The following is a 27,296-nucleotide window of genomic DNA, read 5'->3' on the forward strand; positions in this document are numbered from 1 at the left end:
AGACTTGACTCCACCATCTCTACTAATTCGAGCTTCGAGGATGTGAACTACCTCTAGGGATGCTGAGCACCTTTTCAATAAGGCTTTCATAGATAGAAACTACCTGATTTATGATAGATTATATATCCCTCCTTCACGTTCACTTCTTTTGTCATCTTGGTGAAGTTGAAAAGAGAACCTAGATCAGCATCTAAAGCTGGATGGTACTATGTTTCATGATTTCTAGATTGGAGGAAAGCTAGATGGGACTATGTCTCATGATTTCAAGGTGGGAGGGGTTGGATGGTGAACTAGAGGGATCCATTTTGGAGGATGGGCTAGATGGTGAGCCACAGAGATCGATTAGGGAAAAGTGGCTAGTTGGCAAGTTTTGGAACTCATTGTGTCGAGAGTGTCAGTTTGGTTTGAGCTTCAAGCTTTCAAGGTCATATCATCAAAGGGGGCATATTTGTATTATTGAACCAATTCCACAAGCCCGCAAAGTATCATAGTTTTTTCACAAAACCATACTTTCTAGCTATCTCACTAATGTAAAAGTAGAAACGTACTTTCACACGATAGGTGCCCACGATGAGTTTTATTAGTCCATTAGAATTAGTAGCATCTTGATATTGGGAAAAATTACCTAAGTATAACCTAAGATTCCTATAAAGGGAGAAGGGCAGGTAGAATGGAGGGAGAGGGACTCGGGTGTAAGGGGCCTATGTGCCTATCCATAGATCCTCTCACTAAGCATAGCTAAGTAGTAATTCCCTCTTGTATAGCAGACAAAGTGGGTAGATGGAGGAAGGGGTGTTGAGTTGGAGGGAGTGGAATAAGGGAGCAGCATTGAGAGAGAGGAGAGAGAGCAAAAGGAGAGGGCTTTGAGTAGGAGGGGCTGAGTTGAGGGGGAGTCAAGGGAGAGGAGAGGGGATGGAGGACTAGACAGAGTGGAGGAAGGGGGGGGCCTAAGTCAAGGGAGAGGTGACAGAGCTGAAGAGGGGGGCCTGAGACAAGGGAGATGAGAGGTGAGAAAAAACATAAGACATGAAAGAAACATATTTTAACACCATGCATGATAGAACCATAATGCATAGGAGTAGAAGTATTCTTGTGCATCCATTACATGGCCATGATTTCTGTTCTACAGTAAAAGAGCTTCAAATATGTCTTTACACCTTGAAATTTGGGTAGCACATGAAAAAGGTACATTAATTTGAAAGTAGATGGGTTTTCATATTTTAGTATTATTTTTGTTCTACCCCCCCTCATCCAAAAGACCCCCCCCTTGGGCCTCACATATTATGAAAAATATGTACAAATCTAAGAATCTTATAGACTTTTCAAGGTACATACCTTATATTTTGTGGGAGGGGGGACATGAAATTTTTCCCTTGCATATTTGATTTTTTAAAAGGAAATCCATGCATATTATATATGGACCTTCTCACCCCATACCCTGGATTTGGATGAGGGTAGTAACATATTACATATTGAGTTACCTTGGATTTTGGACGAGGGTAATAACATATTACATATTGAGTTAGTGCCCGAGGACTCATGCATGAATTACTAATAGCTCTTAAAATATTAGATCATGTCATTAACTTGGTTTTTATGTTTTTTTTTGTTTGACATGAAAAGAAAAAAAAATCTCACCTTTAAACTAGCAATATGTACATTAAAAAAAAATCAAAAGTATAAGTTTGCAAAATTTATGAAATTAGTTCTCTTTAATGTCACCAAAAGATTGTAAAATTGATTAAAATTTAGGAGCAGCAAAAAATCTAGATAACATGTTGCAAACGACAACTCATGACTCATTGTCGTTTTTCATGGCTCATTGTTGTTTGTAGACTTTAAAAGTATATAGACATATGATGAACAAAACTTGATGCTTGGGCTATTATTCATCTATTATAGGTTGAACCAATATATATTTTTTTGAAAATGCGGGTTTATATTATTATGGAGTCAAATATATTTACAATAGTCCAAAAAGACCAACATACTTCCGACAGAAGTTCAAGTCATTAAAGGTGCCACCTCTACCTATAACAGCAACCATTTGTTCAGCTGAAAACCCAGTGGTAGTAAAAGAAACAGAGAGGAACAATGAACTAGGCCATCTCCTGCAGCTCCTCCTTAGGCGCCAAGTGTGCAACCACTTGTAGAACAATCATGCCTGGGATGCGAGGATGGGGGCATGGCAAGAACTTTGACCATCAGTATTGCCTGGCCATGAGGAGGTACCATTTGTGGGGTGGCAGTCCTGGGGAATTCTTATTTTCCAGCCTGTTTTTGCAGCTGGGCCAGTAGAGTGGTCTCTTTCTTTGTGAAATGTTCATCCTTTTCGCAGCACTCCTGAATTTGCTATTGCAGTCGTGATAGCTTTTCAAGATTCGCACCTCTTTCCTGTGTTCATGCATACATTCATTACAATTTCATTTAGTACAAATAGAGACATTACCAAAAACCTTAGCACATCTCAGAGCCCATAGAGATCAAAGAATGGAGTTGCACATAGTGTTCTAGTTTTCGAGGGACCTTGTTGGTCTGTCGTGCAGCAGAAGGCAAGCATAATTGATTGAGAAAAAGCCAAATTGTTTGTGCAGAATGTCCCATACTTCTCTAGAAGGTTTGCAGTTTAAAAATAGGTGGGGGATATCTTCCTGAGCTCTGATACATCTTTGGCAGTAACCATCTCCTTGTCCTACTATCAGTGCTCGTTCGACTATTTAGATGCCTTTGTGCATAATGAGCCATAAGAGGTAGGCCTCTTTCTCTAGAAGTTCCCTGTCCCACATTCTTTTGAATCTTTTGATCCACACTCTTTCTGAGTCTGTGCTCAACCACTTCCAATTCAGTTGAGCTAATATCTCTTCCTACTGTTCGACAAAGATGGGAGCAGGGAAGAGTTCACTTTGGCCTACCCACATAAATTCTTTAGTAGATGGAGGAGCCCTTCCACCCATCGAAGCAATCAATTCTCTATCCCACAGCGTATGTCTCACGGCTAGCATCTCTAGGTCGAATCTGTTCAGATTAAATTTTGCTTTTAACTTGTCATTTTCTATCTCCTTCCTTTGCTCTCTATCCCACATAGCTCCCCAAACCTGAATCCCTTTCTTGTTGATCCACATGGTGTTTTTGATTTCATCGTCCCTAAGCGGGGTGGCTACCCAGATGGCTGGAAACCAAATTGAATCATTGGCCATGAAAGTGCCTGTTTTCCTAGAGAACCCTTTCCTGATCACATATGGTCTTAGTGACTCCCAAGCTAACCACATACCTTTCCAAAGGTCTGAGCCCTTTACTATGCAGGCTTCTTTTCCGTAGAGGGCAGACCCAACTGGAAGATGCTTCCAGTGTTTACACTTGATAATCTTTACCTTACTTATATTTCTAAGGATTAAGTAGGCGCAAATTTTATCCGAGTTTTGCATTGCCTTTATGATCCATTGTGCCATGAATCTTGCCACAGATTTTTCAACATCTGCTATTCCTAGTCAACCTATAGCCTTTGGTTTTGTGTAGGTTTGCCATTTAACTTTAGGGACCTTGTGGTTGACCTCATCCCCTCCCCAAAGAAATGATCTGAACAAATTGTTGATATGTCTCAGGAACTTCTTGGTTGGGAACCAGCAGAAGATGTAGTAAATAATGGAGGGGTAGATGTAGTGGTTGAGGACAAATTTTCTTCTTACAAGGGTTGGTTGCAATCCTTCCCATGTGTTCACCTTGCTTTTGACCCTATCTAAAATACCCAATCCTATCTATCTTGCATAGTGCAACCAAACCCCATAGGAATTCCTAGTACTCTGAAGACCTCTCCTTTTCTGATTTCTTTGCACCCCTTAGTATATAAAAAAAGGGGGGGAATGCTCAAAGTACCATAAATACCTATTTTATCATGGTTTATCCTGGATACCGAGGCCATGGAAAAGGTGTTTAGGCAAGCCAGTCTGACCTAAACTGACTCTTCATCATTGTGTGGCATTAGATTTGTGTCGTCTGCAAATTGTTGACACATAATCTGTCTGTCTCCTTCCACCTGAATTCCTTTCACCGTACCCTTTTCTAATTCACCTTTGATGAGCCAACCAAGGGCATCCGTAGCTATGGCGAAGAGTAGAGGGGCTTGCGAATAGCCTTGTCTAATAGATCTTTTAAGCTTGTAAGGTTGTGTCGTTTTGCCATTTACTTCAACTTTGCTTCTAGCTTGACATAGAAGAATTTCAACGAAAGACACAAAGCCAAGTCCCGCTCCCATATCTTTGAGGGAAGACAAGATGAATCCCCACTCCATTCTGTCATATGCCTTGTCGAAGTCTATATTGAGGAAGTAGATGTCCTATTGCATCTCCTCAATCAGTTCAAGACCTTACCACAAAGTGAGAATGGCTTCCAAGATATGCCTTCCTTGTAGAAATCCCTTTTGTTCCTCCCTGATTCGGCATTGCATCTTAGTTTTGAGTCTAATAGCAAGTGCCTTTGCAAAGATCTTGTAGCTACTGTTCAGCATAGTCAACGGTCTCCAATTTTTCAATTCCTCTTTTGGTCCACCTTTAGGAATAAGTTTTATCATGCCTATGTTGATTCTTGGGTCGAAAGAGCCCTTTGCTTTGGAGTCTTGCCAGAGTAGCATGAGGAAGGGGCCTACCATTTCCCAAAAGACTTGATAGAACTCTATAGGAAGTCCATCCTCTCCTAGGGTCTTGCCCTTCCCCATTTGGTATACTGCCCCTTTTAATTCCTCTAGAGAGAGATCTGTATCCAAGTAAATGCTATCAAACACAGAGACTTTTCTTTCTCTCGCTCTAGAGCACTTTCCACGGGCTATAACCTTTTCTATTGTGATGACCTCCTCTTCTCCAAGAGACTGTTTAAAGTGTTCTAAAATAACTTCAAGGATTTCCTCTGGGTCTTGGATGTGCCTGTTGCTAACTAGAAGGGCATCAAGGGATTCTTGGGCGTGTTTTTCTTTCAGGCTTTTAAACATATCTTTGTTAGCATTGTCTCCTCTTCCGGCCCACCAATATCTAGTGTAAATTCTAGCATGATTGGCTACTATTTCAGTTTCTGCCCTGAGTTTTACTCTGACTGTCCCCAGTTTTTCCTGACCTGAAGCTCCTCTGGATGGCTCTGATCCACTTATCAGTTGCATTAGCTATTCCCCCAAAGGCATTGATCCATATTTTATCTATCTTGTCCTTGACATAGGGGAGTTGAAAAAGGAATGGATTGGCTTTGAACCATGATCAGCCAATGCTCCTTTCTTCCTTTTCCAAAACTATGGATATTGGTTTATGATCCGAGAAGGGAAGGGTACCCAATGCTCTGATCTTAATACACAACATCTCCTCAATAATTCCTTCAAGTAGTAAGTTCTATCAAGCCGCCCTTTCCTGTGGAGGGGCCCCACCTGGTTGTTTGTTTAGGTAAAGGCAGTATCTTTTGAAACGTCTAAGAGCTCGGCCCTTTCTTTGAAATTTGACCACGTATTTAGCTACCTATTCCTTCCCACTTGTCCCCTCTACTCTCAACCATATCATAGTCTCCGAGAAGAAGCATGTTATCTGTTAGATGGATGGTTTCCCAAAGTAGAGGGTTTGTCGCATTCGGGGCATACACCGAGAAGACTTGGCAAGAGAGATTTAGATGGAAAAATTCCATCCCAACCCCAAATTTGCCAAAAGTCTGAAGAACACTCCCTTCTCCTTGAGCTAGGTGTTTAGCCACACCTATAGCAGCTCCACCTTTCCCTTCATTGTGGTCAGTTGTGTACCAGCATCTGCTATCAACGATCTATTTTAATTGCTAGTGGAGCTTATCTCCTCCAACTTTGACTTCTTGGAGTGCTAAGAAGTCAGGAGTCATCTTGTTTGTTCTCATCCATCTCTTGAAAACTAGGGGCTTCAAGTCATTTGTTAACCCCTGCACATTAACTGAAAGACATGTAAATTTTTTTGGACTCATCATTGGGTGGAGCTTTTGTTCCTCAACTTCTTGAAGTTGTTTGGGATCATTTGAGGGGATAGCACGAATCCTCTAGATAACCTCCTCCTTTCCCTTTCTGCTAGACTCTTCCTAGTCGGGTTGTCTAGGTGGGAGCTGTTCATCTTCCTTTCAAGCTGGGTGGCTCTTTTCCCCTTCACTATGGTGAATGGCTGTTCATCTTGGGAGATGGTCTCGAATTCTGCTTGCTCTAGCTGAGCTTGGAGTTTCTGAGTGTTGGGAACAAACTCCTCTTCCTCTGAGCTATCTTCCATGTTTTCTTCACTGGTTCTTTCTTCTATTATCTGTTTTTCTAACTTTTCTAGATCAGCCAGATCCTCTTTAGTCTATTTTGGCTCCTCTTCTTGTGGTTAAAGGATAGGTTCCTTGAGCCCTTGCTTGAAGACCACTATCTTTGTCTCCTTGATCTTCTCTATTTTCTTCTCTTTACCATGGTTGTTGCAGGCAGGACAATCTTTAATGAAGTGTCCTTTGGAATATTTTTATAGAAGACTTTTTGTACCAACTCAGCCCCATCTCCATTCAGTAGCCGAATGGTGTTGGGGGGATCTATGGACAGGTCCATCAACACATAGGCTAGCGGGTTTCCTCTAGGACTTATGAATCTATCAGTTTCTACATCTTGAAACTGGCCAAGGGGTAAGCAAAGCACCTCTAGCTGTGTAAAGAGCAATAGGGGAAGGTCTGGGAACTCAACACAGATGGGCGCTATAGTGGGCGGAGGTGAGTCAGGATTGAAGGAAGGCTCCCACATCTGGATTGAGAGGGGTTAGTTTCTAATCGTCCATGTACCTTTCTGCACTACTTTATGTCACCATGTCTGCCTTTTCAAAGATAAAAACAATATAACCATTTCTAAGGAAATGAATACTCATGACGTTTAATCCTTTGTGCGACCAGGAGTTCCTGATCCACCCCTCAAGAAACATCACAAGACAGCATGGACCGGGGATGTAACCACTTGGCTTGTGTAGGGACAGATTAGTGAGGGGTGTGATCATTTAGGGACTCCCTAATGGTTTCGATGATTGTACATAAAATTGATGAACAGGGGGATGAAACCTATTCACCAAAGGTGCTCTATGAGTGTGAATAGTTGGAGGTGTAAATGGTTACCTGGTGTCTCTCCGAGTTGCATATTTGTTGAGTGCATAGTGAAGATGGCAAAGAGCTATGACTTGGAGTTATAAATGGATGACATCCTCATGTCAAGTTACATGGGTTGGGCATCGGCATCTACCGAAAGCACTATGGCTTGAAGGTCCTGATAAACTTGAGCTAGTGCTTGGGACTTTGTGGCACTTGTTGAAATGTTGGTACATGTGGTTGGTACCTTCTCTATAGGGGCATTATAGGGGCACTAAAGGGTTCTTGTGGTGTTGCCCCTTTTTTAGGAGTAGGTTCTTGTGTATCCACTATGACCATCGTCGATGTGGGAGTAGAATGAGAGGCCAAACTTAGTGACTTTTTCTTGGCCACCCATTGTGAAAACATGCATGCCTCAGGATCTATGGAGCGCTCTAAGGTGGATGGAACCTATGTGGAAACATGATGAAAGAATGCTCATGACATGTACCTCAAGTCAATTAGGTTCCAAGATAGATTAGCTTGGACTCATAAACAGAATCTTGAGTGAATGTGCATTTCTCTCTCTCTTATACTCAACAATACATGATAGGCCTCTTTATAGAGAGTGCCCTTAGAATAGTCAACACTTGTGGGATCCTCTGATCCATATCTCTCCTTATGGATATCCTTGATCCACATCTCCACATCATGTAGTCCACATCCTAGGGTGGCTACGTTAATACTTTCCTTATCACATACCTTTGCCTTTCAATCTATGTGCTCATGGAACCATATCTCAACACCCATTGGGGGAGTTTCGAGCCTTGGGATTTAGCTTTCCCCACTATGATAGTAGGTTCTTGTGTTATTGCTCCCTCTTTAGGAGTATGTTCTTGTGTTTCTATTGCAGTTGTGGGCACTGGCCTTGCTTGTAGCATAAGGACTCATGAAGTCTCTTGCGCTCTTGCCTTGGTGTGAGTATTCCTTGATGTGGTAGGTTCTTGTGATTGTACCCCTATGTTAGGGGCTAGTTCTTGTGCTACTATTGCTACCTTGCCATCGGATGATTTTGCAGGCTTGATCTCACTACCTAGATATACTCTTACCCTCATAGTAACCTTGAGATCTTGGAGTAGCTGCTTAGGAATGGGCACGCTCCAAAACTTTTTTTGATTTGTTGAAAACCCAAACGGATTAAAAGTTTGGAATCCACACTAGTGGGACTACTGCATGGTGGGCTTAAAACATTGATAGCTATTAGTACTCATATCTAGCTTCACCCTAGAATGGTATCTAGATTCACCCTAAAATGGAAGAAGTTAAAAATATCCAATTTGTGCATGTACAAAGATCTTTTAATAAATCCAACACTATTTTGAATTGTTTCTTTTTGCATGCACTTGCTTCCTATATGACCCATACCCTTTGGTTGGTGGACTCATTGGACCTACAAAGTTTATACCCCACTTTTTGAAGGGCTGATATGTCAGGGGGAATATACTCCTGGTTGTGGGGGATGGAGGCTCGTTGTAGGGGTCACAATGTTTAACAAATTTTGCCTCATCTGCAAAGAGATTTGGCCACCACAATCCTACTTGCAATACCTTATGGGCTGTAAGCTCCCTAGTAAAATGACCATTTGTGATGCTCAAATGGGCTTTGTCCAAGTCCTCCACAAATTCATCCTCATGGATGCAAGGGTGCATTATACCATCCTTTCCCATGTGAAAGAGTTGGTCGGCTATTAGTTGATATGGTGTAGTGTCCTTAATGAGTTTCCTGCCCGATCTTTATTTAGGGCCTTGTCTTGAGGGAATCGATTGCCTACTAAGAAGTGGTCGATATCTTGGGCCCATTCCAGAATTAAATCGACAAGGCATAGGTGGGGCATCTGAAAGATCATCTTCCAGTCCTATTGCTGGTTCTCCATTGAGAATGTGGGACATGTGATCAGCCAACATAAAGTGCATACGCCCCTTTTTTACAATGGGAGTTTTTGTAATGTCGAGCAATGGATCGATCTTCATAAAGATTAAGTTGAGTAGCTGACTAGGTGAGCAGAGCATTTTTGTGAAGTTAAGAAACTCAAGCACTTGCTCAGCTATGCATTTTTGTATCGACAGAACACCTTTTTGTAATATAAGCTTGTTAATATATATAAATTGGTTATGAATTTTGATCTTTCAAATACTTACTGGTCTTATTTTAAAAATCATGATATTTATATGGATACAATCTTGGTTAAGCTTTAAGATTGCCCTTAATGTCTTTTTAGGATTAGCCTTAAGGGGTTCAAAAAATGTTTTCCATGGATCTCGTTGGTGGGCTTGACCATCACGGTGATTCATGTGGGACACAACACCTACAATAATTTATACAAGCTTGTTAATATATACAAATTTCACATATATTTTGCATCATGTGTTGTCACTCTACTGATTTTTACATAGTACCATAGTCAAAATGGCCCTTGAGGGGTCCCCTTTAGGGCAAAAGGATCATATCTACATGCCATATATGTCTAGTGGTAGTATTCACACTTTGATAGAAATAAAGAGCCATCTATGTCACATATCTCTTGCTTTGTTATAATTTGATTGACGTTCTTTGCTTTTTTTAGCTCCAGTGTGGTTGAAACAATTGTTAATTTATGTTCTTAGCGTGCCATCAGACAAATTTAGAACCAGCCCATTGTTTACCTATTGTTTAAACTAACCCGTCGGTTGGAAAAGAATTTGTTATAGTGAAATGATGGTGTAATTAATAATTTAAAACCATTGCTTGTCAACTATGTTTTTAAATAGTTTAATATTTCATGATCTTAGTATACCACCACACAATGGTTGAACTAGCCCAATGATTGCAACTTGTTATAATTTAATTAGTAGTTTAAAATTAATGTTTAGAGATAGTCCAGCGGTTGGAACAATGTGTTTAAAATTATTGTTTAAGTTTCTTTTAAAACCATCCTGTTGGTTGTAGTTACACTTATCTAGTAAATTGTAGACTTATTGTGGTCAAATAGTGCTAAAAAAGTGCTAGATATTAATCAAATGGTGCTAGAAAATTGCCCAAAAGTGCTCATAGTGCCTGAAAGTGCTAAATAGTGGTCAAGAAGATCTTCAAAAAGTATTGTAAAACCATTAGAATGATCCATGAGATGATGGAAAGAACCCTTCATCAATGAGCTTCCTCTTCCTTTCCCCAAGGAGTTGTATCTTACCTTCATCAAATAGGGTCTTCTTCTTTGCTGACGGGTTTTTCTCTTCATCAATGGGCTTCTTCTTCCTTTCGTTAGAGGGATTTATCTTCCCTTCATCAAACAGGGGCTTCTCCTTCCTTTCATTAGGGAGTTGTATCTTCCCTTCATCAAAGGGAGCCTTTCTTTTTGTGGTCAATGCACATGACACCTCTGCTCTCTGTAGATAGATAATTGTAATAAGCACACATGGTCTCTTCATGTCTTGAGCATTGGCATGCAACAATATTTGCACACAGATGTTGCATGTGCAAATACCCCAAAGCAAAACACATGCATAGGGTGGCCACAGTGGGCCCATCAAATTAGGCACTCACCTATAATGTGACCATGGTAGAGTTTTCATGTACAACCCTATTGCATCATAAGAGGATATTCCTCTGGTTTAACTATTATAGCTATCAATATCACAGTCCCACCTTGCACATGAGCAAGTTGTTTCTTGATTCCTTCCTACCTCATCTTGAGAGTGTAGAAGTTATCTTTCAGCTCCTCCACTTGGTTCTCACTAATGGCAAGAACAGTATCTCATTCTACCATCTACAATCAAACCTCTTGAAATACTTTAGCAGCTTTAGTGTAGACCTTTCTCAAGACTACAATAGTACTTCGGGCATAAAAAAGGAAGATCCATGCATGCTCCTCTAGAATGGTATTGTAATTTAATTGTAGGGCATTGCACTTTTTTTCCCAATATTGTATCTTCTCTTTTCATATTGCACCTTCTCATTCTCATTCTCTCTATGAGCTCCCTAATCTCTACCTAATCTGCCTCCTTCCTACTCTCTTTTAGAGCTGCATCCTTCCTGGCTTTAAGGCTATCTTACAACCCCTGCATCACTACCACAATGTGTGCATTGTCTCTTCTCAAGTGAGCTATATGATCATCTTTCTCAATGTTCAATGCGTTCTTCATGTTGTAGATCTGTTGTTAAAGAACTTCCTTTTCTTCTTTCTGAGCTTCTTTCATTTTTGCTAGATTGGCCTCTACTTAGTTCTCACCCATTCATGGTCTTCTAGCTATTGATGATGCAAGTGATTGACCTACCTCTCTGCAAATTCTTTTCTATTCCTTTCCTTGTCGGTCAATTTTTAATCTTCGCTTGTTTTTTGGTCCTAAACAGCCTCAACTTGTTGTTTTGCCTACACATCCTTCACTTTTTCCTCCTCTAGTAGATCTTGTACCAGCTCTATCTTGGCCTCTACATCCTCCCCATTGTCAGTGTTGCATGGGTGGCTTCCACTTGAAGCTTCTTCATCTCCTTCTCATGTTCATAAATGACTATTTTGAGGCAAGTGCCCATGAGGTGCACTCCAACTCTGGGGGTCTTAGATGTCAATTTCAAGCATTTTCCATTCTTTACATTCTTCAACTTATTTAGCATGCTCATCCTTGAGAAAGAGATCGGACATTCATTCAGTTGCTCTATTGCTACTTGAACTTGTCAAAACTTCACGGCTCCTCTCATGTCAGATTGTCTCCTTTAAAACAACATGAACATTTGTTGGCCAGCTTGAAGACTTGACTCCACCATCTCTACTGATTTGAGCTTCGAGGATGTGAACTGCCTCTAGGGATGTTGTGAACCTTTTCAATAAGGCTTTCATAGATAGAAACTTTCTGATTTATGATAGATAATATATCCCTCCTTCATGTTCACTTCTTTCATCATATTGGTGAAGTTGACAAGAGAACCTAGATTGAGCATCTAAAGCTGGATGGGACTATGTTTCATGATTTCTAGATTGGAGGAAAGCTGGATGGGACTATGTCTCATGATTTCAAGGTGGGAGGGTTTGGATGGTGCACTAGAGGGATCCATTATGGAGGAGGGGCTAGATGGTGAGACACAGGGATCCATTGGGGAAAAGTGGCTACATGGCAAGTTTTGGAACTCATTGTGTCGAGAGTGTCAATTTGGTTCGAGCTTCGAGCTTTTTATACTTTCTAGCTATCTCACTAATGTAAAAGTAGAAACGTACTTTCACACAATAATTTCCCATGATGAGTTTTATTAGTCCATTAGTATTAGTAGCATCGTGATCATGGGAAAAATTACCTAAGTATAACCTAAGTTTCCTATAAAGGGAGAAGGGCAGGTAGAATGGAGGGAGAGGGACTCGGGGGTAAGGGGCCTATGTGCCTATCCATAGATCCTCTCACTAAGCATAGCTAAGTAGTAATTCCCTCTTGTATAGCAGGCAAAGTGGGCTGATGGAGGAAGGGGTGTTGAGTTGGAGGGAGTGGAATAAGGGAGCAACATTGAGAGAGAGGAGAGAGAGAAAAAGGAGAGGGTTCTGAGTAGGAGGGGCTGAGTTGAGGGGGAGTCGAGGGAGAGGAGAGGGGATGAAGGATGAGACAGAGTGGAGGAAGGGGGGGGGGGCTAAGTCAAGGGAGAGGTGACAGAGTTGAAGAGGGGGGCCTGAGACAAGGGAGATGAGAGGTAGGGCAAAACACAAGACATGAAAGAAACATACTTTAACTTCATGCATGATAGAACCATAATGCATAGTAGCAGAAGTATTCTTGTGCATCCATTACATGGCCATGATTTGTATTCTATAGTAAAAGAGCTTCAAATATGTCTTTACACGTTGAAATTGGGATAGCACATGAAAAAGGTACATTAATTTGAAAGGAGATGGGTTTTGATATTTTAGTGTTATTTTTGTTGTACCTCCCCTCATCCAAAAGACCCCCCCTTGGGCCTCACATATTATGAAAAATATGTACAAATCTAAAAATCTTGCAGACTTTTCAAGGTACATACCTTATATTTTATGGGAGGGGGGACATGAAATTTTTCCCTTGCATATTTGATTTTAAAAAAGGAAATGATTTTTAAAAAGGAAATCCATGCATATTATATATGGACCTTATCATCCCATACCCTGGATTTTGGACGAGGGTAGTAACATATTACATATTGAGTTGGTGCCCCAGAACTCATGCATGAATTACTAATAGCTCTTAAAATATTAGATCATGCCATTAACTTGGTTTTTAAGTTTTTCTTTGTTTGACATGAAAACCGAAAAAAATCGCACCTTTAAACTAGCAATATGTACATTAAAAAATAATAATCAAAAGTATAAGTTTGCAAAATTTATGAAATTAGTTCTCTTTAATGTCAGCAAAAGATTGTAAAATTGATTAAAATTTAAGAGCATCAAAAAATCTAGATAACATGTTGCAAACGACAACTCATGACTCGTTGTCATTTTTCATGGCTCGCTGTGTTGTTTGTGGACTTTAAAAATATATAGACATATGATGAGCAAAACTTGATGCTTGGGCTATTATTCTTCTATTATAGGTTGAACCAATCTTTTTTTTGGTTGAAAATGCGGGTTTCTATTATTATGGAGTCAAATATATTTACAATAGTCCAAAAAGACCAACATACTTCCAACAAAAGTTCTGGTCATTAAAGGTGCCACCTCTACCTATAACAGCAACCATCTGTTCAGCTGAAAACCCACTGGTAGTAAAAGAAATAGAGAGGAACAGTGAACTAGGCCATCTCTTGCAGCTCCTCCTGTAGCCCCAAGTGTGCAACCACCTGTAGAATAATCATGCCTGGGATGCGAGGATGGGGGCATGGCTTTCGGACTCTGGTTCATGGTCTAGGCTCCGAAGGCTTGAAGTCGGGAGGAGAAGTGACTTCATTACGAATCTTGAAGATAATTCTAGTAGGGTCATTCCGTGACACCGGTCTTTTGTATAGAACCAAGGGAGGGGGTGCTAATGGACAAGGCATAGCACAGGTCGGCGAGACATGTAGGGGTGCCGAGGTGGCAAGAGAGGTTGCGTCGTAGGGAGACAGGGAACAATTTACCCGAAGGCACATGGTAAGAAAGAATAGGAACTTTGACCATCGGCATTGCCTGGCCATGAGAAGGTACCATCGGTGGGGTGACGGCGGTCCTGGGGAATTCTTATTTTCCAGCCTATTTTTGCCTATTTTTGCAGCTGGGTCAGTAGATTGGTCTCTTTCTTTGAGAAATGTCCATCCTTTTTGTAACAATCCTGAATTTGCTGCTGTAGTCGTGATATGTTTTCAAGATTTGTGCCTCTTTCCTGTGTTCCTACATACATTCATTACGATTTTATTTAGTACAAATAGAGACATTACCAAAAACCTTAGCACATCTTTGAGTCCATAGAGACCAAAGAATCGAGGGACCTTGTTGGTCTGTCGTCCAGCAGAAGGCAAGCATAATTGATCGAGAAAAAGCCAAACTGTTTGTGCACAATGTCCCAAACTTCTCTAGAGAAGATCTGCAGTTTAGAAACAGGTGGGGGATATCTTCCTGAGCTCTGATACATCTTTGGTAGTAACCATCTCCTTGTCCTATTATAAGTGCTTGTTCCACTGTCTAGATGCCTTTGTACATAATGAGCCATAAGAGGTAGGCCTCTTTCTCTAGAAGTTCCCTGTCCCACATTCTTTCGAATCTTTTGATCCACTCTTTCCGAGTCTGCTCTCAACCACCTCCAATTCAGTTGAGCTAATATCTCTTCCTACCCTTCAACAAAGATGGGGATAGGGAAGATTTCAGTCTGGCCTGCCCACATAAATTCTTTAGTGGACGGAGGAGCCCTTCCACCCATCCAAGCAATCAATTCTCTTTAAAATTCGACCACGTATTTAGCTCGTGGCCTCTTATTACACTACCTATCCCTTCCCACTTGTCCCCTCTACTCTCAACCATATCATAGTCTCCGAGAAGAAGCACGTTATCTGTCAGATGGATGGTTTCCCACAGCAGAGCTCTGCTGTCCCTAGCCGCATTCGGGGCATACAATGAGAAGACTTGGCAGGAGAGATTTGGATGGCGAAATTCCACCCCTACCCCAAATTTGCCAAAAGTCTAAAGAACACTCCCTACTCCTTGAGCCAGGTCTTTAGCTACACCTATAGCAGCTCCACCTCTCCCTTCATCGTGGTCAGGTGTGTACCAACATCTGCTATCATCGATCTATTTTAATTGCTAGTGGAGCTTATCTCCTCCAACTTTGACTTCTTGGAGTGCTAAGAAGTCAGAGGTCATCTTGTTTGTTCTCATTCATCTCTTGAAAACTAGGGGCTTCAAGTCATTTGTTAACCCCTGCACATTAACTGAAAGACACAAAATTTTTTTGACTCGTCATTGGGTGGAGCTTTTGTTCCTCAACTTCTTGAAGTTGTTTGGGATCATTTGAGGGGATAGCACGAATCCTCTAGATAATCTCCTCTTTTCCCTTTTTGCTAGACTCTTCTTGGTCGAGTTGTCTAGGTGGGAGCTGCTCATCTTCCTTTCAAGCTGGGTGGCTCTTTTCCGCTTCACTATGGTGAACGGTTGTTCATCCTAGGAGATGGTCTCGAATTCTGCTTGCTCTAGCTGAGCTTCAAAGTTCTGAGTGTTGGGGACAAACTCCTCTTCCTCTGAGCTATCTTCCATGTTTTCTTCGCTGGTTCTTTCTTCTATTATCTGTTTATCTAACTTTCTAGATCAGCCAGACCTTGTTTAGTCTGTTTTGGCTCCTCTTCTTATGGCAAAAGGATAGGTTCCTTGACCCTTGGCTTGACCACCACCATCTCTGTCTCCTTAATCTTCTCTGTTTTCTTCTCTTTACCACGATTGTTGTAGGCAAGACAATATTTAATGAAGTGTCCTTCCAATCCACAGAGAAAGTAGGAATTTGGGGTATTTTTATAGAAGACTTTTTGTATCAACTTAGCCCCATCTCTATTCAGTAGCCGAATGGCATTGGGGGGATCTATGGACAGGTCCATCAACACATAAGCTAGTGGGTTTCCTCTATGACTTATGAATCTATCAGTTTCTACACCTAGAAACTAGCCAAGGGGTAAGCAAAGCACCTCTAGCTATGGAAAGAGCGACAGGGGAAGATCTGGGAACTCAACCCAGATGGGCGCTTTAGTGGGCGGAGGTGAGTCAGGATTGAAGGAAGGCTCCCACATCTAGATTGAGAGGGGTTAGTTTCTAATCGTCCATGTACCTTTCTGCACTACTTTATGTCACCATGTCTGCCTTTTCAAAGATAAAAACAATATAACCATTTCTAAGGAAATGAATACTCATGATGTTTAATCCTTTGCGCGACCAGAAGTTCCTGATCCACCCCTCAAGAAACATCGCAGGACGGTGTCGACCGGGGATCTAACCAACTACTGCATAAGAACAAAGCCATTTTGTTGCTTCATTTAGCATTCCCTTGTGAACCTTTACTATCGAAAGCTTATCTTTGCTAGAGAGCTTTCCCAGTCCTCTCTGGACGTCCTGCATGGGTGCCCCTGCTTGTGTCTGCTGCACTAGATTTTGTCTTGATCCATTGGTCTGTCTAGCTTTTTTTGGTGCTGAAAAAGCAACACCTTTGGACTTTTCTAATGTTTTCTTTCTTGAAGACTATGGGCGGTTGTCAGAGGCAGTTTTGAGAGAGCTCAAAATTTCTTTGAAAGCTGCACCATCGGCGTTCTACATGTCACAACCCTCCACATGGAATGTGAAGTCCAATTTCGTACCATCTTTAGCATTCTCTTTGGTTCGCTCGAGATCTTGCATGATGAGATCTATTTTGCTATTGTCCTCATGATTCAACATCGGTAACTCTAGCCCAATCGGGTAGAGGGGGATTACTTTGGTAGGGTGAACTCCCACCCTATCTTTGCTGCCATCACTGGAGGTCTTGTTGCTGCCATCGCTAAGAGACGTCCTATCCCTACCATCACTAGAGGATGCCATCTCTCAACTCAAACTTGTTTAACCAATCTATTGCTAATATGAAGTAAATATCTTAATTTTACAATCATGGGAGTTGTATGAGACTAAACAAGATCTCTTCACTCTTTTTGTCACTTAGAAACACTCATGAATAGTTGCTCAAAATCACTTAGACAACATCTAAAAATGAACTTTGTTGATCTTTATGCCCTTTGACAAGGCCTTGGGTTGGTTTTTTTGGTCGTCTAAATGCAACCCACTGCGCCCTTAGGTGTTGCAAGATATTGATATATGGATGATTTTTCAAAATGGTATGTGCCTCCAACAACTTTCTTCAACTGGCAGATTGACAACAATTCTCGCCTTCCTCTGTGTATAGAAACCTTTTAGTTGATTGAAGGCTTCTCCATGTGCTTTAGTTATAAACACCTTGCAACATAAATCGAATGCTGCCCTATAAGAATCCAATAATTATACTCCTTTAACCATTCCACCTTTATCTCTTCCTTGTGTAGAGGAGTATTATCACTCCAAAAACAATATTTCTCACACTCTCACTGATACTCATCATAGTATAAGACGAAAAAACCACTTACAAAAGCTCAAAAAATGAGTCACTCTCACTCTGATGCAAACTCATCATAGCTCATAGCTACATGCACACTCACAAGTGTGAAATTCCTTGCCTCACAAAGGCTTTGGAAACTCCATAGCCTCATGGAGAAGTCTTTGATACCATGTCAAAGTAGGAGGATTAGTGAGAGAGGAAAGGAGAGGAGTGCACACACATGTAGGTAGTTATATAATACAACCAAATCAAGAGAAAATGAGTACATATACAAGCACAAGGTGTTGTTCCCCTTAGTCCATTAACTATAGTAAATTTGGGACATTTTCATCTAGAAATACAATTTACTACTTCTAGTAGGTTTCTACTCAAAGAGTACTTAATGCACTTGGCATCATAGTTGCCCTTGCGGTGCTAGAAATGCAAGCCTATCTCTAAGTTTCTTTGTTTTAAGGCTATAGATGTACTTTGTATGATGATCAAACTCTAATCAAAGCTTACTAGAGGAAAATTTAAGACACCACTCTTTGGGCTGGTTAGCCTTATTTGAGAGGGGTTCCAAGTTTGGACTCATTATTTTGGTGGAGAGAGGCCCTTGTGGAGAATACTCTTGTCAAGTGTCAAATACTAAAAGATGCATGAAGATGTATTATCTCGATTTGTCTTAATGGAAGAACATATCCAGAGTGGCCCGTGTGGAGAATACTCCTCTCAAGTGTCCAATATTAAAAGATGCATGAAGATTTACTATCTCAATTTGTCTCAGCGGAAGCACGAATTCACAGTCAGGTGAGATGGCCCACCTTGAGGAGCTATAGCCAAGTTTCAATTTATTTCTTTTGGAGAATTGTATCTTAACTTCTATGTTATCTTCCCTTCCTTTGTAGTAGTTGTCCAACACTCTATCTTCGAGTCTCTACTTGGAACATTGTTGGTACCTCTTGAATGGTTCCTTATTGATCAAATCTACCTCCAAATCGGTGTAGAACTTTGATTATGAAAATCACATTGCCTTTGAGTCGGCATGCTATTGGAATAGCCTTAGTTAAATTTCTACTTGGAAGAGCAAGGTATTTGAACATGGATGCCCCTATTATATAAGTTTTTCTTCTAGTGGATATTCTTTTGTTTGCGTGAAGCTTGTTAAAACCATTAGCCTTTGGATATGTCATTCCTCGTTGAAAATGCTGTCAAAGTTGATTCTACTGTGGAAGACTAAAGCGGAGGGAAGCTACTGGGGAGGAAGTAGAAAACTTCAGGGTGACGCCTCGTTGGGAAGATCCCTTTGGCTGACTAATTAGACGTTAAAAGATGCACCAACATATGCAACAGCTAATTCGAGAATGGCAGCACAGATTTTTGGTAAAGGGCTAATTACCTTCAGGCAAATATGGGATCCAAGAGGAGAGAAATGGATAGAAGTGGAGCAGCCAACCAGAAGATACTAACAATCCAGAGCGGAAGGGAGGTTCATGCAAGGATTAATCAATAACTTGAAACTAGATTGGCCAACGAGCCATGTATTCAAGGGGGCTCAGGATTTCAAGGGCTTTTTATGGCGGACAGGTAAAGAATATCCTAAACTAACTCTAAAGGACTTCAATGACAGACAAGGCAGCGATGCTGCGATGATAGCAAAGGCTCTTTGGAAATTCCATGCACCCATGGAGAGAGAAGCGACACGAAAAATGAGGCTAAGGAGAAGCTGGAAGTCGACGCCTTCCTTCAAATTGAACTTCTTGACTTGGAGGGTTCTAATGGGCAAGCTCCCGACTAGAGCAAGACTTGCCAAGTGGAGCCCGAGAATTTCACCACTTTGTCCGTTCTGCAATAATTTCAAGGAGACACATGCATTTACTGTGGGAATGCTCGATTTCTTAGGAACTATGGAAGGCAACTAAGACTAGATTAGCAAAAATGAATGTGCAAGTCGAGCAGATGGAAAATTGCCTTACTAGGGGATAAGAAAAAGCACAATGATCTAATATATCAGATGATCCAAGTGATTAGAGCCCTAGTGCTAACTGCCATATGGAAAGATAGGAATGATATAGTTTTCCATAGAGTACCAAAATCTAGTATCCCAATAGATAAATGCTTTGAGGAAATTCAAGCGCTCACTACCCTTTTTGGCCAAAAAAAGGAAGCTTGTAATGCCTTGACAAGGCTATGGGTTTACAAGAAGGTGACTTATAAATATTCCTTTCTTTTAATATATTAAACTTTACCGCAAAAAAAAAAACTCTCTACTTTTCCCATGGTCAACACCGTATTTTTGGTTTTTGCTTATTTGTATGGCATCTTTTCAAGCATAAAATAGTACCTTTTCTCATAATAAAAAAAACACCCATGCAACCTCATTTTGGCCAGTGCTTCAAATGCCAAATAATTCTCGACAAAATGAGAACTATACATATATAGAAGCACACATGCATCGCCTTCTCAGGGTATTTGCAAATGCCATTTTAGGAGCAACACAATGCTTTAAGAGAACAAAAAAAAGTAATTTTTGTATACACATGGGAGAACACTTATATGATTTGGGACACATCTAGACTAATAACTTATTGTTTCTTAAAGCTCACCACCTCCCATCCTATGCCATGGGACTCTCTCAACCAAGTATATGAACCTACATATTTCTAGGAGAGTAACAATTCCATTTCAAGAGAAGGATTTACGAATTTCCTATATGTGGCAACACACCCTAGAGAGAATCAAATGTCAAAGATCAAATGACATCCCTTTCTTACACATCTCAACAACTCAGAATGGTAAAATAGAGCCTCAAGACTTCAGGAAAATAACCAATGCCATAGATATACCACTTCCGTGGTTGTGGAATAAAGAAAACACAGGTTGTTTAGCTGTTCGTTGAACGAAAAGAACTAAATTTCCCCAAATACAATTGCAGACGGGAGGCGTTGCGCCCTACAAGCATTGATAGCTTTTCTTTGATGAGGCCGAGACACCTTCGCCTTACCAACGCAGTCCTTCATTCACATTTTGCAACAAGAGCACAGAAAAGCATGCTCATGGCTTACTTCCCCATCATCATTTTCACGAACTCTTCATAGTTGATCTGCCCATCTCCATCGACATCCGCCTCACGGATCATCTCATCCACTTCTTCATCGCTTAATTTCTCTCCCAAATTTGTCATGACATGACGCAGCTCTGCAGCAGAGATGAAGCCGTTCTGATCCTTATCGAAAACCCTGAAAGCTTCCTTCAGCTCCTCTTCCGAATCGGTGTCTTTCATTTTGCGGGCCATAAGATTGATGAACTCTGGAAAGTCGATCGTGCCATTACCGTCGGCATCTACCTCATTGATCATGTCCTGAAGCTCGGCCTCGGTGGGATTTTGCCCCAAGGAACGCATGACGGTTCCAAGCTCCTTGGTGGTGATACAACCTAGAACACAATGTCAAGATCTCAGACCCTAAGGCCGACCAATCTTAATAGGAAAAGACGTTAGAAGCCAACCTTGAGGGATGCAGGGGCACAAATACTTAGATAACCTTGATAATCAAAGCACCGCTTTCCCTTTTCCTCCTGTAAAATCTAATACCGTGGAAGACACAGCGCCAATGTCCAAGGAAGCCCATTGGAAGTTTATCAGGCAGTCTAAGGGCGATTGGAGTCAGAAGGGAAGGCTTGAAGTTCAGGTGAGTAGCATCCACCCCTCAAAAAAATAGCCTGGGAAGTGGAACTCCAGCGCCCACGAAAGAATGCTACCCGCATATGAGGGCGCCCAAAGACAGACATGCAGACATCGGACTACCGGAGTACCGAAAACGTAGTCGACTACGCAAAACGCAAAGACAGTACAGCAGTTGGAAAGAAAACACTGGCAAACAACGAACGAAGAGGCAATAGAGTTCGAAGAAGCTTGGAGACACCGCAGATCGTACCATCTCCATCCTTGTCGAAAAGGCTGAAAGCTTCCTTGAATTCGGACACCTGATCCTCGGTTAGTTGCTCTGCCATAGTAAAACTGGATAAGGTAGGTACGCAAACAGTCGAGACCGACCTTCGTTGAGCCCTCGGCAACTGACGACCCGCTTGTAGGCTGTGAGTTTTTCCGCGCCGCGAGGATACAGCCTACGGCACGGCAGGTATGCCCAAAAGGCAACGAAGGGACGAACCTCTAGAGAATGAGCTGTGCAAATCTGGGATTGGAGGGGGTAGAAACTGGAGTGGGTGTAGTCCAGCAGGAAGGGGAGGACTACATGGGTCAGCCGCAAACTGTTGGCAGCTGAGGAGAAACTAACATGTGTACAAAGAGAGAGAGAGAGAAAGAGAGAGAGAGAGAGAGAGTCAATTGCTTCTAGCAGATGGAGAGAGAGAGAGGGAGGCAAAGCTTTTTATGTGACTGGGTCCGGAACTGAGAGGCTAACGCGTATTCTGTCACTGGGTTGCGTTTACGCGTATGCTGCTGTGCAGGGGGCCCGACACGCAGCGTTGTAGCGTGAGACAGCAGCAAGTTTCAGATGAAACTCTGGCCGCTGGGGGACGGCGGGGCCGAGGTGCGGCATACAATGAAAGCCTCTCCAGCTATGGCGGAAGCAGTGACAGGAAATGCTATCAAGCCTCAGGTCATGGACCAGAATGGAAAACAATAGAAGAACTAGTTAGAAGCAGCATGCTTTTCGAGGCTGCGTGGGCATGTGCAATTTGCTGCTGCACACGACGACGTCGGTTATTTTTGGTTGAATGAAGAAGATAAAGATCATGGATCTGCTCATTGCTGCCGATCTATCTTTCAGTACACGGACAAGAGTAGATGCCAAATTGATTATTGCTCTTTTACGTGATTCGACCGCCGCTCTGGTTGCTTCGATTGATTGAAATTACTGTTTCCACTTTCAATTATTTTAATTTTTTTAAAAGACGTTATGAGCAATGACTGACCATTGACGATCATGGATGGCATGCTACCAACTTACCCGATTGTTGGTGTTTTACGTGATTCGACCTCTAGTCCTCTCGACTTGATTGATTGTCAAACGTACGTCGCAAAGTGCACTATCCGTGGACTTGCAGTGAACTTTGCATGATTTACTGTAATCCTGCTCAACCAGATGCTTAATGAAGCCTTAATACCTAAACCCTCCCTATGATTCCGTAATTCTGAATCTGAAACGAATTTCGAAAGAGCACTATCCGTGGATTTGCATCGAACTTCCAGAAGTTTTAATTTAATCTCTATCTCGATCTGCTCAACCACATGCTTAGACCCTTAACCCTCCTCTATTCTGACTGAATGATTGATCTCATACCGATTGATTGATCTCATACCGATTTCCTGACGGAGCTGTCTCTTGCATAAAATCTCCATTTTGATTTCGTTCACATGCTACTATCATAATACTACTCGCCATTGGTTGCAAGATTCAATGAATCCAACTCAATAGATAAAACCTGTTTAAATTTTAATATAACCGCTTGATTTTTTAATTGCTCAAAATATTTGATCCACGCTAACCTGTTTTTTTATTATTCATAGAATATTTGTACTCCACCTGTTTAGGGAGACTCCGTGTGGGGCCTACTCCACCCAACTTTTTGCCCGTGCAAACTTGCAAAGCAAATGTGTATTAAACCTCCTATCACGTCACTTTAATTTTAAAAGAGAGAATTTCCTCTCAAATATAAGGAATAAACGGGTTACATTTGGGAATAAAACTTACGTTGACATGAATTCCACATATCACATTGGTGTCTTTAGAACTACCTCTCTAGTGCCAACCAAGACCTCTAGATCTTCTAGGCCTTTGATCATCCGAGGCCATTACTCACCTAACTACCATGGGTCCAATAACATCACTCTCACCCACTTATCATTCCAAATGTGTGGCCTCAACTAGTAGTGAATATGACTTGACCTTAAGGCTAGTAGAAGCAAAATAAAAGACAACTAGAGTATTGGCACTTTTCTTGAAGCAATCCAAAATAGTGGAAAACCTTGATTCAATATGTGCCACAATGCAATTAATTGAGATATCTATGTGCAAAACACATGGCTACTTGGACCGATCGAATTTTCCTTCAATAAGTTGAAAACTACTTTTCTACACAAAAGATGTAAGTAGTTAGTAATATGAGCTATAAGAATGCATCTAGAAGCAATGGGAGGTATAAGCCTTACGTAATAAGAAATTTTAAAAATGGGAGCACATGGCTTTTCAAATAAGAAATAAAGGGACTCTAAGCCCTTTAGAATACGAAACAAACTCAACTAGTTCAAGCACCCACAAAATACTCCAAAATAGAGGCTATGAGCTTAAAGAAATCTCATGTAGCCATGTGGGAATTTAGATGACAAGTTGTTGCTACTATTGATCCATTCAACATTCACTTGTCATTGGAGAGACACTTTGAATATCGTCAATTAGTGCCTCTACAATTGCCCAAGTTTGCAAACCCCCATCTCAAGAAGAAGGGATGATAGTAGATGCCCTTTCTAGTCAAAAGCATATGCGACTGGCAAGTTTTGTGCTACGTAAATTTTCAAAGGCCCCCACAAGCAACAAGCTTAGGGCTTTGAAGACATAGAGTTTTGATTACTTATGGATGTATTAATATATTTGTAGAATAATAGGTATCAAGTCTCTATGATTTAATGGGAGGTGCCATCTTAATATTAAACACTTTATGGATTTATTTATGCATATTAAAGAATTACCCTAACAAGTTTGCGATACTGCTCTAGCCTTGCTATTTGTGATTGGTCATGTAATTGCATTTATGCTTTACTAAATATATGACTGATTAATTTTAATATTCAATTAGTCTTTAAAGCTATAATGTCCCCAAATTCTCTAAAAGAATGAAATAAAATGGACTCCATTAATTATTAAAAGGGGAGAGGGGTCAAAAGGAGGAGAGGAAGGAAGGAGGTGCAATTAAGGGAAGAGAGAAGGGCCTATTAGTTAGGGAATCTAGAAGTGGAGCCCTTGTCATACATTTTCAATACTAACATCAATCACAAACTAATACCTAAATTACTAAATCCTTAGTCTAAATAATCACTACATTTGTGATACGTTAAATACTAAATCCAACCTCAATCACTAGCTAATTCCAACCTCAATCACTAAATCCAACCTCAATCACTAGCTAATTCCTACGTTATCATTAACCTAAATGTTAGCCATATTTAGCTTTCAATATAGTCCTTTTAGGCCATGACTAGAGAAAAACAACCAACATCTAATAATATCTAATTAGGGCCAAAGAGTAGCACTATGGCCTTATGTTATTATTGCATGCATGATTGACAAGATCCATATCTGTAGTTATTATATTGTTTGCTAAGACCCTAGGCTTAAAACTCAAGGTTGGCCACAACAAATTGCAAGTAATACTATGAGCTTTCATCCCTAGATGCTCTACTAACATCAATGTGCTTTGTCCTGGAGTGATGTACTGGATTCTTAGCTAATGCTTGAGCCGATTGATTCTCACCGTAAATTGTTGTTAGCTTTGACTCATCAAAGTAGTCTATTTTTTATAATAGTCTTTTGAGCCAGTAAAACAAAAAATACACTAAAATATCCAAATTTCAATGTGTAAAGACATATTTGAAGGTCTTTTAGTGCAGAACACAACCATGTTAATTTGAATAATTTCTGATCATGACATATTGTTAAATCCATCTCATACTCAAGATTTTGATAGGTTTTCTTACTAAAGGGAGTTGGTGCCCCAAGGGTATGGGATGAGCATAAGACAAACTAATTTGAAATCACAATAAGTGAACCATTTGATAATCTTCTCTGTGACTCCTCAGTTTGAAGGAGATTGATGGGTCGACGATATGTATAAGTCCTTGAATAGAATCGACTAGCATCCTGAGTAGACTGTAAACCAATGGAGTAATTGAGAATGATATAGAATTATTTGGCTACCCTTCATTGTCATTCATAGTTGTCACATGTGCACGGCCCATTCACATTAAGTGAAGTACCTATTTTGCATCACATGTCACATGGTCATAGCATGGTCATTCAAAGTTGTATTTTGTTTACTTGAGAATTTTGGGTAGTTGAAGACTATTGTTGTGCATCCATACAACAAGTACTCAACTTCTAGTAGCTTTTCGAAAAAGTCAATATTTTAGCAGTAGGCCAAAAGGTACACGTAATCCCAAAATGGAAAAGTAGGAGCAATAATGGGTCTAAGAGCCCTAAGAGAACCACACATGGATTTTGTTTTTAGAGCTTTGCTAGTGGCATATACTTATAGAAGGAAACTTCTAGCACCCTACAGTTTTTCTCACACTTAGCATGAAGCATCTTCATCTACTTGTAAAAGAATTGCTTGATTGTTTGGAGAAATAGTAGAAGCTTCCAATTCCATGTCGTAAAAGCACATGATCATTGTGCTAGCTAGTATACCAAGAAACCATACTCACACATGACACCTAAGACTATCCTTACAAGCACCTTGAGTTTTGTCTTTGATCATGAAAACCAATGTAAGTCTACTATGTTTGTGAATTAGTGTGGGGACAAGTATACCAATCCATTTGCAATCCTTCCAAGTTTCACTTTTAATATAGAAATGCCTAGATCCCCATCATCTGCTTCCTGTCATCACATGCAATTGTTTCCTCATCATGATTTAAACATCATCTGCTTCCTTTCATTAGATGCAATTGTTTCCTCATCATGATTTAAACATGTAGGTACACTACAACATTTCTTATATAGGTCCTCTATGCATTGAAGAGGATGAAAAAGTAGGGAGAAGCATAAATGCTCCTTAAATATCTAAAAGCTAAAACCCTTCAACTTATTCTCTTTAGGCAGGGAAATGTAGTGGAAGGGATATTGCATAGGACAACCTTAGTTTCAGGGACATGGTTTTAACTAGTTGAGATACCATAAATTAATATATTATCCCAAGGACTCCTCTAAACCAAATACCTACATCTAATGATATCCTTACTATTGTTAGATTTCCTAGACATTCCTCTTATCTTCCATTTCATTTAGAAGCTACAAAAGCTTCATTGTTGGAGAATAAACTATAATCAAATATCATCACTCATCTTTGTTCTAGAAATCTTACCTTAGGCTTGAAAAGAAGAACCCAACGAACATGTTTTGCATTAGAAGTATTCCTTGATTGAAACTCAAATTTGTGTGTGTGTGTGTGTGTGTGGAGGTGTGTGTGCATGCATGCGTGCACGTGTGTGTGTGTGTGTGTGTGTGTGTGCACATTTCAGGACAAACATTTTTCCATCTCACTCTTTTCAATTAAAGCAACAAGATAAACTTTATGAAGAAGCGATAACACAATATTTTAAAAAAATTGAATAACTTTTGCCATATAAATACTGAATGATACTGAAAGAGCTCCACTCACCTATATCCATCCACAACAAGGTCAAGTTAGAAGTATCACCCTTCTATGTGGGATTGCAGGCTTCAAAGCACAGCTCCACTTGTTATCGATGTCATATCATCATAGGTTATATATATTGGTAATTATATTAACCTTTGCTAGTGGTGCATCCTATGGCACCTCAATATTTAAATCACAAGTATCCAAATACTCAATGTGGATGGTGCATGCTAATTCACCCTTTTTCTAGAACACAAATACTCAGAAGGACCCAAGTAAGGGGTTGACAAAAAATTCCAAGTCATCTTCAGTCAGATATCT

General features: G+C 40.6%; 1 protein-coding gene across 1 annotated transcript; it reads right to left on the reverse strand.

Annotated features, from left to right (window-relative positions):
• Window positions 1–20,415: 20,415 nt before the first annotated feature.
• LOC147903866 (calmodulin-6) lies at window positions 20,416–21,950 on the reverse strand. Its single transcript, XM_087401766.1, has 2 exons — window positions 21,536–21,950; window positions 20,416–21,035 (listed from the first exon to the last, which is right to left on the reverse strand). The coding sequence occupies exons 1-2, from the start codon at window positions 21,609–21,611 to the stop codon at window positions 20,662–20,664; spliced, it is 450 nt and encodes a 149-aa protein (XP_087257892.1). The 5' UTR covers window positions 21,612–21,950; the 3' UTR covers window positions 20,416–20,661.
• Between the last annotated feature and the right edge of the window lie 5,346 nt (window positions 21,951–27,296).

The sequence above is a fragment of the Dipteris shenzhenensis genome, chromosome 3 (assembly GCF_047967505.1).
Source record: "Dipteris shenzhenensis isolate YYH24624 ecotype China chromosome 3, Dip_SZ_1.0, whole genome shotgun sequence".
Classification (NCBI taxonomy): Eukaryota; Viridiplantae; Streptophyta; class Polypodiopsida; order Gleicheniales; family Dipteridaceae; genus Dipteris; species Dipteris shenzhenensis.

Coding starts and splice junctions, on each gene's coding strand:
- LOC147903866 (XM_087401766.1), bottom strand. CDS start 21,611: ATGGCAGAGCAACTAACCGAGGATCAGGTGTCCGAATTCAAGGAAGCT. Junction 21,036..21,535: donor TTTCGACAAGGATGGAGATG/GTACGATCTGCG, acceptor ATTGTGTTCTAG/GTTGTATCACCACCAAGGAG.